General features: G+C 41.9%; 1 protein-coding gene across 2 annotated transcripts in view; it reads right to left on the bottom strand.

Annotated features, from left to right (window-relative positions):
* Positions 1-14,785, bottom strand: part of LOC126183503 (crossover junction endonuclease MUS81) — a 201,216-nt gene that overhangs the window by 121,403 nt on the left and 65,028 nt on the right. For both annotated transcript variants that reach the window (XM_049925547.1, XM_049925548.1), the window contains exon 3: positions 829-1,001. In XM_049925547.1, coding sequence (XP_049781504.1) covers positions 829-1,001 — 173 coding nt within the window. The remainder of the gene's footprint in view (positions 1-828; positions 1,002-14,785) is intronic.

Below are 14,785 nucleotides of genomic sequence, written 5' to 3'. Positions count from 1 at the left end.
AGACATTTGCAGAGGATAGAATAAGGTGGGGAGTTGCACAACTCACATTTTCAAACTGAAGAGCAGAAATCAGCAATCACAACATGTTTTCCTGCATTCCTTTGTGGTGGAAGTGTTTCAATATGTTTTCACAGCATTCTCCAAATGATAACATTAAAACAAGATGAGTCTTTGCTTTTTTTTTATCTTAATTGCTACAATTTTCTGATACATTAAGCACTTATCTTCCTTCCTTACTGTGTGTCCTTATTGCCTCTCTCTCTCTCTCTCTCTCTCTCTCTCTCTCTCTGTGTGTGTGTGTGTGTGTGTGTGTGTGTGTGTGTGTGTGTGTGTGTTTGTTTGGGGAGGGGGGCATTGAAATTTTGCCACTCGATAAAAAGCTAATTAAAGTCACCACCAGGTTACCTTACAATAACTCTAGCCTATTCTCTTGTTGCTTCGCTGTCTTTGCCTACACACTTGTCACAATAGTTCATAATCACCTTGGGTTGGGATGGGAGTTTTCTGACACATTCATCCTGTATAGGATGAGATGGTTTTATAACAGGCATGAAGATGCTTGGCATTAAGCAACAATGGTAAACAAATACAAATAAAGAGCAGACAACTACAGCTTGTACAATGCTACACATGTGAAGAACATAAATCTTTTACAGGCAGCTTTGTTTTTCCTTTATTGGTATGAGAACCTGAGAAACTGATCATGTTAATCAAAAGGATTTAGGCTTTCAAGAATGGCAGAAACATGTAGCGTACTGTTCATATATAGTACTATCTAATACTAAAATTTACTTTAATCATTACTTTGCTCACACTAGTTATACTCACTCGATTTTCTGGTGATTTACCACTTCTGGAAGTAGTTCTATTTTTAGCTGATTTAAGAAGCTTTGTCTTCTGTTCAGTTTGCCCAGCTGACTTTGACTTTCTTCTTACTTGACTTTTGGGCTTTGATGCGCATGGGCCAATACTCACATCCTGAGTGAGAAAATCAGGAGATTCTGAAAAATTGAAAAGAATTAGTTTTACAAGACAAGGATGAAAATTAAAATGTCTGACACATGTGAATATACTTTCAAGATTCTTTCTGCACACACAAAAATTTAACAATTGAGAATTTCAAAATGAAAACCAGAAAAAGTAAGTAATTTGCCAGTCATAATTTTCAGAGATGTAGCCATTTCATGTCCAAATAAAATACGCAATTAATTGTGGAGTACGGAAAGTTCTGGTTGAGGAAATTTATAATGTAACACTAGCTTTAGTAACAGAATGTCATGACGTTTGACACTAGAAACACATTCACAGAAGATATTTCAGGTTTTATAGAAAGGGACAGTAGTGTGGTATCATGCACTACTGATACCATGCCGTGCATTCCATGTTGAGACAGTGCCAGTAGTCCGTGTGACTGCACTGCCAATCTACCACCAGTTCCTAGACACACCCTCCTCTGCTTGCATGGCCAGTGACACCACGGAGCCAATTTAAAGGAGGCTGCACCGCTATAGGCTAGTCTCTATCTGTTGGTCGATTTCTGCATGTGTACTCAAAGTGTTATCAGTTAGCCTCTGTTGTTGTTGTTGTTGTTGTCATTGTTGTTGTCATTTTTGCTGTTGTTTATGACGAATCTATCTACCTCAAGAACATGCACTGGATTGTATTGTGGACTTCTTGTTACTCAAGTTAAGTAAAATGAGTTACTTATACACTAAGTGTGCATCTCATTATTTTTGATCTCTGTCTTAGAACCTACCAACTCTTTGGCATCCACTACTGCACCAGCCAAACAAACAGGAACAAGAGTGACTTTGATAACATGTAACTATAGTAATACACAGTATTATGGTAGATTTGTCCCACGGAAATGAGGGATGGTAATACAGAATGAATTTTCACTCTGGAATAGAACATATGCCAATTTGAAACTTACTTGCAGATTAAAACTGCATGCCACACCAAGACTCTAACCTGAGACCTTTGCCTGGAAACAATGCCTTAGGCTGTGGCCAAGCCACTTCTCTGCAATACACTTTCTTCCAGGAGTGCTTGTCTCACAAAGTATGCAGAAGACCTTCTATTAAGTCTGGAAGGTAGAAGAGAGGTATTGATGGAAGAAAGGCTGTGTGGGCACATCATGAGTTGTGTTTCGACAGCTCAGTCAGAAGAGAACTTGCCTACAAAAGGAATAGGTCCCAGATTTGAGTCCTGGTACAGCACACAGTTTTAATCAGCCAGGAGGTTTCAGGAATGATAATTTTTGTACATTTATTTCTGCGTGTTCAGTAATAAACTGTAATTAGCCTTCAACTTCACAGATAATCTATGGCATACACTTTTAGCAAGATATACTGACGGAAAGTCCAGAATATGGAAATAGATCACAGCTAATCATATACAAGAGGTTCTGAGGGGAAGACAGGCAGACACACAGGGGGGAAAATGCATGCATAAACCAACGATCTTAATCCCAGGGGCTGCTGCTCCACTACAATTTGGTCTACTGTAGGTCACTTTAATGAAATACAACACAGGGTATTGCAGGAAAGAAAGTATGTATGTTCATGTGCAAAACCACAAATAAACACAGATGTGACTCTGAGCTCCACGTATTTTCACTTTGATGGAGAATACTATGAACAAACAGAATCCATCACAATGGGGAGCCCACTCTCGCCTGTGGTCGCAAATTTCTATATGGTGTACTTCACGGAGGAAACTTTGGTGTCATCCAAATGGAAACCTACTTGTTTTCTTCATTATGTGGATCAAACGTTAGTGATCTGGCCCCATGAAAGGGACAGGCTCCTAGACTTCCTTACACACCTGAACTACATACATCCTAACATCAAATTCACTATGGAGACCAGAACGAAGATTACCATTCCTGGATGTCATGGTCAAAAGAAGAGTGGATGGCACCGTGGGCCATGAGGTGTACAGGAAGAAAACACACACTGACCTGTATTTGCATGTGGATAGCTGCCACCACCCTTCGCAGAGGAATGAGGTGCTAAATACACTAGTGCACAGGGTGCACACCATCTCTTGACGCAGAGAGTTTGCCCCATGTGCTGGAACATCTTAAAACTGTATTCCGGAAAAACAGGTACTTGAAATGGCAGATCAGATGCGCTCTCTGCCCCACCTTTACAGTACAGCGTGTGGAGACGGAAGAAGTCATGGAGGAAGAGAGAGCCGCTGCCTATATACCGTATACTGGCGCGCCATCGGGGAAAATAGGAGAATATTGAGGAAACATCGAGTAGGAACTGTTTTTTACCCACCCAATAAAACATGAGCATTTGCAGAAGACTGGCATATACCAGATCCCGTGTCAGTGTGGGAAGACTTATATTAGACAGACAGTGCACTCCATCAAAGATAGTTGACGAGAACATCAGAGGCACACTCGACTTAGGTATCCCAACACAAGTTGGCGGTCGCAGAGCACTGTTTTGTCCAAAAATCACGTAATGGACTACCAACATACCAGGGTCTTGGCACAGACATCTAAATACTGGGACAGTGTCGTTAGAGAGGCTATCGAAACTTGTACCAGGGACAGACTCATCAACCGAGATTGCGGCTATAACCTCAGCAAGGCATGGGAACCAGCATTGAACCTAATTAAATAGACGCTCGGCAAAGAAAAGGAATGGGAGACCACGGCGGATGAGGCAATTACACTGAAGCCACCACAGACACCAACACCAGTGTCTCAGCGACTGCCTACCCGCAGCCACGGACCGCGGAGAGAACGCCTCGCAGGCGGACGGGATTTAAGACGGCCGCCCGCCCTCCGGAGCTCAATTTGCCAGTGGACCTGATGATGGTGACATGTCTGATCACCAAAATATTGTGCCCTTTGGACACTATGGACCGGCAGTACAACCATGGACTCTTTGAGCATGATAATTTTATTTTCAAAGTGTAAGCAGTTAATATATAACAATTTTTATGTGACAATGACAAGCAATTTTTTGCAGACAATCATTACAGAACTTGAAGAAGCTGGGAAAAATAAGTCTCCTCCCATTTCAAAAAGGATTTGTTACGTCAATAAAGTCACTTTTTTGATTTTTCACATTTGTGAAAAATGCTGGGCCAACCTACATCCTGGCTGCCAGACTGAATCTTGAAAGTTTATTTATAGAATTCGCAGTTTATCAAAATTTATAATAATCCCATAACCTAGGAGAATCTTCCTATAAATGCTAACCGGCAGTGTGACAAATATACCTTTGGGCAATTCCATCTCAAATCATACAGAGTAAGAGTGGATGTGCCACATCACAATTTCAAAATTTGCTGAAAAAAAAAAATATACGTTGAAGTTCCACATGATGCCTCTCCAAGACTACAATAATGCGATTTTCTGATGATTTGTTAAAACGCTACAGACCTCTATAAATGTGTGTATTTGTGAAAATGTAACGAAAGGGAAAATTGTAATAAAGAAACCAAAAGTGATAGAGATCTGAATTTATTTTCAATAAATACTTTGTTCCCAATATTATGACACATGATTAATACACACACTTCTGAGTGCTCTCTCTCTCTCTCTCTCTCTCTCTCTCTCTCTCTCTCTCTCTCTCTCTCTCTCTTTTTCTTTCCTTCCTTTTTTTTCTTTTTAATAAATTGAAAATTTGTAACTTTTTGCGAATTTAAAATTATGTTTTGAAAATATGAACAGTCACAGGATGTTAACTGTTTTGAGAAATGATAAAGTGGAAGGACTGCTAACTGTCAGCTATGATACTAATGCATGAAATCTTTAAACTGGCAAAATATTTGTACATGAACATGACATAATCTGAAATTTTTTGGTTGTTTAGTAATTATTTTCTCTAAAACCCTCATCCCAAATGTTCTAAAAATTTCATGGGGTGGGCAATATTTGTCTGCACAAAATGTGAGAAATATTTTGGCAGACCTAGCTCTACTCTCAAGATCAAAAAATTACGGTCACTTAAATATTTAAATTGATCGCTTATTTTATGTAAAGGTCATGCAAAACTGTTATTTATGAATGAAAATTTGTTTGAAAGCACCATTAAAAAAAAAAAAAAAAAGAAGAAGAAGAAGAAGAAGAAGAAGAAGAAGAAGAGAGAGAGAGAGATATAGAATATTTATACCCATTTTTCTTTTTATGATATTATTCACAAATTATTAGTCTTGTGTCATGATTTTATTTCTTCATGACTTTCCTTGAATTAAAATTGCCTACAATGTACTGTTGAAGAGAGTTCATCTGTTCTTTTATCTGCTTTTCAATGAACTTTTATAGCTGAGCTGGATTTGCACACGGACAAGCATGATCCAACAAGAGCAGTACTTGGGAAATTGGAACTGCACACTGATCTTTTGATGATGGCCATTTGAAAGCATTAGCCAGGACCATGAGGTGTCAAAGTGGAGACAGTTATATCCTGTAGCTCATGAGAGACAGTTATTATCTGTCCCATCCACCACTGATTATCATTCACACAACAACTGAAGTGGCTGACTATGAAGTCTTCTGATGTATACTGTGGTTTCTGCATTTCACACACAATAAACAGGCTGCATTTCATGAAGAATCATTCTCGCAATGTATGAGCCACTCTGGGATGCCACCCAGTCCTGACATGATTGAATTCCTACCACAGGCTTCACAGCAGACCACTCTTCTCTCTTTTTTAAATAGAATTCCCTTCATGTACTTTCATTTAGAATTAAGAGTTTCATGTTTGTTACGAATGTTGGTGTTTACAAATCCCTTAGCATGTTTTGTGGCATCAACAGCTTCATGCCAATTAGCTCATAAAACTGAAAGCAGTTTTTAAAATGAGATGCTGCACCATCAGTCACATACAAATGTTTAGGAAATGCATGACCTCTAGATGCTATGTCATCAATTATGATGCTGACAGCGTAGCATGCATGTGCACTGCCATGAATGAAATCATCACTGACAATAGCAAAACAATGTGATGTTCCAAGGAAGTGAGCAACACATGTGAATATTTATATCTGTAATGTGTGCCAGTGGTAACTTTGAATTTCGTTCTGCAAAGCAACAGATCAGTTATCAGCAAAGTCGAAATGATGAACTAATGTGTCCACATTCTGGGATGTGGCTGATTTTACTTCTGCTGTGGCCTGTCTCTGAATCCTCCGGATTGATGGTGAGCTATTCTTTTCATGACCCAATGCCTAACCTCTGTAGCAAACTTCTCTGGCTCTACTGTCTTCTTTAACAACTCTCTTTCCTCTCACAACGCATTGGTTGCATCACTGTCAGTATCCTGAAGGTGTAATGCTTCAACAGCCATCTCTTTGGCACCAGGACACATTAACTTGTTTCAATTTCTTTCACTTTTCTTTTTACATACTGTTTTCTTCTTGTGATTGTTACCTTTCCTGGGCATTTAAGGAGGGATTTAGTAGGGGCTACAGCAGAAATGTTAACATTCAATGTCTCAACAACTTCACACCCAGGAATATGAACAGCTGCACTGTCTTCTTCAGCTTCACATTCAGGTGATGATAGTGACTGTTCATGTGGGTTATCACTAAATTTCTTCTTGTAGTGAATGTAGCAATTCCTGCACAATGGATGTGACACTAACACTGTTACTTGAGGACCAAGATATTTCTGCAATACCTCTGACAGATTGTCAGCTGTGAAGTGTTTTTCACTTTTCTTAAACACCACCTTCTTCCATCTTTTTCATAGTCCACACACCTCCCTCTTTCACTACTGTATTTCCTCACTGACATAAGACTATGGATGGGGGTTTTTGAGTAAGTAATTCGTAAAAACTCGTAAAAATGCAAGTTTTTACATTTTTAGTAATAAATATTTACATAATACAGATAGCTGGAGCAGAGAAGATACTGTTTATAATTACAACAGTAGTATCTGGTAATATGACAGAAAAGATAGCATTCCGTGATTTTTCAAATTAGAAAAAAATAAATGTTAAGTGGAAAAATTAACTTAAATTTCGTATTTTTGTCTTAAATTTGTATGTTAAAGGACCCCCATAAGTGTGCGGGTATCAACTAAATTTCAACACACTAAAAGTAAGCTTTAATGCAAAACACTGCCAGGTTGCTACTGTTTTAATAGTTATTTACAAAATATACATTTTTCAAAGGGCCGTACCACTTACAAAAATGCTTCATTTCTTAACACTTATGATATAGAGGTTTAATATATATCTTTTCCAGAGAAATTCATAACTGTGAATTGACATGATCCATACGATTTGAGATGAAATCACCCCTTTGTCCCTTGGTGCTTCCATGGTAGAGGACAAAGATCAACATTCTGCAGAAGAAACTTTGGGAGTTTTATTTAAAGTGAGTTATGCAACAAAGCAGCTGACATGTTGTATCAAGATACTTCAAATGAAGAAGACCTGCTTCCACATAAAAGTAGATATCTTAGGTGTTGCGAAACAACTCAAATCACTTAAGAAAGGCAAGTCTTCCAGTCCAGATGGTATACCAATCAGGTTCCTCTCAGAGTATGCAGACACAATAGCACCTTTCTTAGCAATCATATACAACCACACACTTGACGAAAGGTCTGTTCCTAAAGACTGGAAAGTAGCACAGGTCACACCAATATTCAAGAAAGGAAATATGAGTAACCCATTTAATTACAGACCCATATCACTGACCTCAATTTACAGTAGGATTTTGGAGCATATACTGAACTCAAACATTATGAATCACCTTGAAGAAAATGACTTATTGATACATAACCAACAGATTCAGAAAATATCATTCTTGTGCAACACAGCTAGCTCTTTATTCCCGTGAAGTAATGTGTGCTGTCGACAAGGGATCTCAGATCGATTCCATACTCCTAAATTTCCAGAAGGCTTTTGATACCGTTCCTCACAAGTGACTATTAATCAAATTGCATGCATATGGAGTATCGTCTCAGTTGTGTGACTGGATTCGTGATTTCCTCTCAGAGAGGTCACAGTTCGTAGTGATAGACGGTGAATCATCGAGTAGAACAGAAGTGATATCTGGCATTCCGCAAGGTAGTGTCATAGGCCCTCTGCTGTTCCTGATTTACATAAATCATCTAGGTGTTAATCTGAGCAGCCCCCTTAGATTGTTTGCAGATGACACTGTAATTTACCATCTAGTAAACTCATCAGATGATCAATTCCAATTACAAAATGATCTAGAGAGAATTTCTGTATGGTGTGAACAGTGGCAATTGCCACTAAACAAAGAAAAGTGCGAGGTCATCCAGATGGGTACTAAAAGAAATCAGCCGAGCAGTGTGTCAGCAGTGTGCAAGGAGCAGCAAGTTGCTTATTTAGCATTCATATAAGTGTAGTAGTCAAGTTGAAAATTTGTTTGAGTGTTCTTAGTGCACTTGTTTAGTTAAATCTGTCAAATCATTGTGCAGTTTCGTAATTAGCAGGGGCAGATTTGCATTTTAATATCTGTGACGTGTGAAGTCGCGTAGTCGTCTGTCATTTGTTTATTTCTTTCAAATAGTCTTTGTACGTTACTGACAGTACAGTTAGCCTTCTGCCGCCGAGCAGTGTGTCAGCAGTGTACAAGTAGCAGCATTACTGCATTTACTAGGCAGTCTTGTATTTTAATAACCGTTTAAATTTTGTGTCGAATTGTTTGTGCTCTCTATAGATTAGTTCAGATGTTCTTTGCACAACAGTATTGAGCATGGATAGGGAATGCGACTGCTGTGTTCGGATGCGGGCTGAGATGGCATCCCTTCGCTCCCAGCTTCGGCCAGTGTTGACTTTGGTCACACAGCTTGAGGCTGTTGCCAACGGGCATCACTGTGGAGGTCTGGACGGGGTTTGTCGGGGACAGCCAGCTCATCCCACGCATCCCCCGATCAGATTACGGTGATGGCTGCTCAGGATGCTGCCCACACTGAGGCTGACCTCGCACTCGTGGTAGAGTGGGAGGTCGTCTCAAGGTGTGGCAGGGGGCGAAAGACATTCTGGAGGACTGAACAGAAGGCCTCTCCAGTTTGTCTGACGAACTGGTTTCAGGCTCTGTCTCCGGCTGATACTAATCTTTGGCCGCACATGGCTGCTTGTTCTGTTCCAGAGGTTGCCCCTAAGTCTGCAAGATCCCGGCAGTCACACCCATCTGCAGGTGGTCGCTCATGTCGGCACCAATAGTGTGTGTCACTAAGCATCGGAGGAAATCCTCTCTGGCTTCCGGCGGCTATCTGATTTGGTGAAGACTGCCAGTCTCACTAGTGGGATGAAAGAAGAGTTCACCATCTGCGAAAGTACCGGAACTTCAAGTGCTGACAGAAAGCACCGAAGCTGAAATCATTATAGGTATGGAAAGCTGGATGAAGCCAGAGATAAATTCTGCTGAAATTTTTACTCAGGCACAGATGGTGTTTAGAAAGGATAGACTGCATGCAACCGGCGGTGGCGTGTTTTTCGCTGTTAGCAGTAGTTTATCCTGTAGTGAAATAGAAGTGGATAGTTCCTTTGAATTATTGTGGGTGGATGTTATACTTAACAACCGAGCTAGGTTATTAATTGGCTCCTTTTACCGACCTCCCAACTCAGCAGCATTAGTGGCAGAACAATTGAGAGAAAAGCTCGAATACATTTCACACAAATTTCCTCAGCATGTTATAGACTTAGATGGAGATTTCAATTTACCAGATACAGACTGGGACATTCAGATGTTTAGGACAGGTGGTAGGGACAGAGCATCAAGTGACATTATACTGAGTGCATTATTCGAAAATTACTTCGAGCAATTAAACAGAGAACCGACTCGTGGAGATAACATGTTGGACCTACTGATAAACAGACCCGAACTTTTCGACTCTGTAAGTGCAAAACAGGGAATCAGTGATCATAAGGCCGTTGCAGCATCCCTGAATATGGAAGTAAATAGGAATATAAAAAAAGGGAGGAAGGTTTATCTGTTTAGCAAGAGTAATAGAAGGCAGATTTCAGACTACCTAACAGATCAAAACGAAAATTTCTGTTCCGACAGTGACAATGTTGAGTGTTTATGGAAAAAGTTCAAGGCAATCGTAAAATGCGTTTTAGACAGGTACGTGCCGAGTAAAATTGCGAGGGATGGGAAAAACCCACCGTGGTTCAACAACAAAGTTAGGAAACTACTGCGAAAGCAAAGAGAGCTTAACTGCAAATTTAAACGCAGTCAAAATGAAGCTAAACGATGTCAAAATTAGCGTAAGGAGGGCTATGCGTGAACCGTTCAGTGAATTCGAAAGTAAAATTCTATGTACCGACTTGACAGAAAATCCTAGGAAGTTCTGGTCTTACGTTAAATCAGTAATTGGATCGAAACAGCATATCCAGACACTCTGGGATGATAATGGGATTGAAACAGAGGACGACATGCGTAAGGTTGAAATACTAAACACCTTTTTCCAAAGCTGTTTCACAGAGGAAGACCGAACTGCAGTTTCTTCTCTAAATCCTCACACAAACGAAAAAAATGGCTGACATCGAAATAAGTGTCCAAAGGACAGGAAAGCAACTGAAATCACTCAACAGAGGAAAGTTCACTGGACCTGATGGGATGCCAATTCGATCCTACACAGAGTACGTGAAAGAACTTGCCCCCTTCTAACAGCCATGTACCACAAGTCTCTAGAAGAACGGAAGGTTCCAAATGATTGGAGAAGAGCACAGGTAGTTCCAGTTTTCAAGAAGGGTCGTCGAGCAGATCCGCAAAATCTCTGACATCGATCTGTTGTAGAATTTTAGAATATGTTTTTTGCTCGCGTATCATGTCATTTCTGGAAACCCAGAATCTACTCTGTAGGAATCAACATGGATGCCGGAAACAGCAATCGTGTGAGACCCAACTCGCTTTATTTGTTCATGAGACCCAGAAAATATTAGATACAGGCTCCCAGGTAGATGCCATTTTCCTTGACTTCTGGAAGGCATTCAATACAGTTCCTCACTGTCACTTGATAAACAAAGTAAGAGCCCACGGAATATCAGACCAGCTGTGTGGCTGGATTGAAGAGTTTTTAGCAAACAGAACACAGCATGTTGTTCTCAATGGAGAGATGTCTACAGACATTAAAGTAACCTCTGGTGTGCCACAGGAGAGTGTTATGGGACCATTGCTTTTCACAATATATATAAATGACCTAGTAGATAGTGTCGGAAGTTCCATGTGGCTTTTCGTGGATGATGCTGTAGTATACAGAGAAGTTGCAGCAATAGAAAAGTGCAGCAAAATGCAAGAAGATCTGCAGTGGATAGGCACTTGGTGCAGGGAGTGGGAACTGACCCATAACATAGACAAATGTAATGTGTTGTGAATACATATAAATAAGTATCCTTTATTGTATGATTATATGATAGCAGAACAAACACTGGTAACAGTTACTTCTGTAAAATATCTGGGAGTATGCGTACGGAACGATTTGAAGTGGAATGATCATATAATATTAATTGTTGGTAAGGCAGGTGCCAGGTTGAGATTCATTGGGAGAGTCCTTAGAAAATGTAGTCCATCAACAAAGGAGGTGGCTTACAAAACACTCGTTCGACCTATACTTGAGTATTGCTCATCAGTGTGGGATCCGTACCAGGTCGGGTTGACAGAGGAAATAGAGAGAGGCGCTCTGCACCGTGGTGTAGCTTGCTGTCCAGGTTTCGAGAGGGTGTGTTTCTGGATGAGGTATCGAATATATTGCTTCCCCCTACTTATACCTCCTGAGGAGATCACGAATGTAAAATTAGAGAGATTCGAGCATGCACAGAGGCTTTCCAGCAATTGTCCTTCCAGCAAACCATACGCGACTGGAACAGGAAAGGGAGGTAATGAAAGTGGCATGTAAAGTGCCCTCCGCCACACACCATTGGGTGGCTTGCGGAGTATAAATGTAGATGTAGATGTAAATCGCACAAATCTAAGGGCTGTCAATTTGACTAAATACCTAGGAGTTACAATTACAAGCAACTTAAATAGGAAAGATCACATAGATAATATTGTGGGGAAGGCGAAACAAAGACTGCGCTTTGATGGCAGAACACTTAGAAGATGTGACAGACTGACAGCCTACATTACACTTGTTCATCCTCTGCTGGAATATTGTTGCGCAGTGTGGAATCCTTACCGGGTAGGATTGACAAAGGACATCAAAAAAGTGGAAAGAAGGGCAGCTCATTTCGTGTTATTGCGCAATAGGGGTGAGAGCGTCACTGATCTGATACGCAGGTTGGGGTGGCAATCACTGAAACAAAGGCGGTTTTCTTTGCGGTAAGATCTATTTACGAAATTTCAATCACCAACTTTCTCTTCCGAATGCAAAAATATTTTGCTGACACCCACCTAAGTAGGGAAAATGAACATCATAATAAAATAAGAGAACTCAGAGCTCGAACGGAAAGACTTAGGTGTTCCTTTTTCCCATGCATCGTTCGAGAGTGGAATGGTAGATGTTTTTGTTTGTTTTTTTGGTTTTAGGGTGCAAAACTGCTATGGTCATTAGCGCCCGGTCCGTGACTTAGGAAACAGTAAAAACCGAAAATGGAAACCAGCAGCAATGGGAACGAAACTCAAAAAATTGGAGAAACTAAAAGCAGAACTGAGGCTTAAAAGTCCACTACAGAAAGGGGTTGGTTGTTCCGAAAAAAAGCTTCAAATGACTGACGTCATTTCACTGGCACTAATAAACTCGAGAACGCGATCGGCCGAGCGCGTGTCATCTGCTAAAATTGACGATATATCAGGTGACAGCTGTAGACGGGCTCGTAACGGAGTAAAATAGGGGCACTCAATTAAAAGGTGTCTTACCGTCCACAGCTGAGAGCAGTGAGGGCAGAGTGGGGGAGGATCGCCGCTTAAAGATGTCGATGGCTAAAAAGACAGTGCCCTATCCGGAGTCTAGTTAAAATTACCTCCTCCCGACAACGCGTTCGGGAGGAAGAGGTCCAAGCACAAGGAAGAGCTTTCACATCCCGCAAGTTATTATGGGGAAGTGTCAACCAATGTGCGTGCCATAAAAGAACAACACGACGACATAAAACGCTCCTTAGATCGGCGAAGGGAATCGATTGAATAGCTGGCCGAAGAAGAGCGACTGAAGCCCTTGGCCGCAATATCGGCCGCCTCATTTCCACAGATACCAACGTGTCCCGGGAGCCAGAGGAACGCCACCAAGACGCCCCCCCAGGTGGAGCAAGCGCAGGCAGTCCTGAATCTGGTGGACCAGAGGGTGTGTCAGTGTCGTCGTAACTGCCGTCTGCTCCACGTCTGCTATGCAGCAAGCTACCTTAATTTAAGTATTAACTGTATTTTTCTTACTTGTCACTTTTTCTTCCGTGTGTATTTGCTTTTAGGAAGCTTTAATTGTTGAGTGCTATTAATAGTTCCACAGATTTCGTGTTTGTTTTGAATACAGTCAGAGAGAGTCCCTTTAGTCAACCATAGTGCCAGTAGTGCTAGTGTTTGTTTTCAATACAGTCCAGAGATAGGTAGTGCTATTTTCATTGTTTTCTACAAGAAGTGGCTAGCAACCACAGTTTAGTGAATAAACAGCCGCCTTTAGTGAATTAGCAGTCTAGTTAAAGGTTGATTAACTCTCTTCAGTAAATTGATTCATTAGGATGGATAGGATGTGTGACTGCTGTGTATGGACGCAGGAGGAGCTGGCCACTGTTCGCGAACAGCTGAGCGTGTTGATGGCCGCTGTCAGCCGTCTTCAGGCTGCTGCCTCGGAGTGTAGCGGCAGTGGGGAGTCTGGTGCGTCGCAAGGTACACCCCAGGTGTTACACGCTTCACCCACTGTCCCTGCTGTAGAGACATCTTCGCGTGTACTGGGCGCGGTTGGGCCACTCTCTCCCCAAGGGGAGTGGCGGGTTCAGTGGCGTTCGCGGCGCACGAGGTGGAGGGTCAATGTGGAGGCTGGCCGTGTGGCATCGCCCGCTCTGCCTGAGTGGACATGTGGCTGCTCCTTCAGCAAGGACCGAGCAGGCACACGAGGGGAGGGGTTTATTAGTTATTGGGAGCTCCAATGTTAGGCGTGTGATGGAGCCCCTTAGGGAAATAGCGGGAAGGTCGGGGAAGAAGGCCAGTGTTCACTCTGTCTGCTTGCCGGAGGGTCTCATCCGAGATGTGGAGGAGGCCCTACCGGCGGCGATAGAGAGCACTGGGTGCACCCGACTGCAAATTGTTGCTCATGTCGGCACCAATGACTCCTGCTGTCTGGGTTCAGAGGTCATCCTCAGTTCGTACAGGCAGTTGGCGGAATTGGTGAAGGTGGAAAGCCTCGCTCGCAGTGTGAAATCAGAGCTAACTATTTGTAGTATCGTTCCCAGAACCAATCGCGGTCCTCTGGTTTGGAGCCGAGTGGAAGGCTTAAACCAGAGGCTCAGACGATTCTGCGGAGATCTGGGGTGCAAATTTCTCGACCTCCGCTATCGGGTGGAGAAATGTAGGGTCCCCCTGAATAGGTCAGGCGTGCACTATACGCCGGAAGTGGCTACAAGGGTAGCGGAGTACATGTGGAGTGCACATGGGGTTTTTTTAGGTTAGAGAATCCCCTCCCTAGGCCCGACAAGACGCCTCCTGAGACGCGGCAAGGTAGGAGTAGGCAAAATGCAACAGGGAATAACAATATTAATGTGCTAATAGTAAACTGCAGGAGTGCCTACAAAAGGTCCCAGAACTGCTCTCATTAATAAACCGTCACAACGCTCATATAGTACTAGGGACAGAAAGTTGGCTGAAACCAGACGTAAACAGTAATGAAATCCTGAACTCAGATTGGAAT

Source organism: Schistocerca cancellata, chromosome 4 (assembly GCF_023864275.1).
Source record: "Schistocerca cancellata isolate TAMUIC-IGC-003103 chromosome 4, iqSchCanc2.1, whole genome shotgun sequence".
Taxonomy (NCBI): domain Eukaryota; kingdom Metazoa; phylum Arthropoda; class Insecta; order Orthoptera; family Acrididae; genus Schistocerca; species Schistocerca cancellata.
This window is presented reverse-complemented; position numbering and strand designations above follow the sequence as displayed.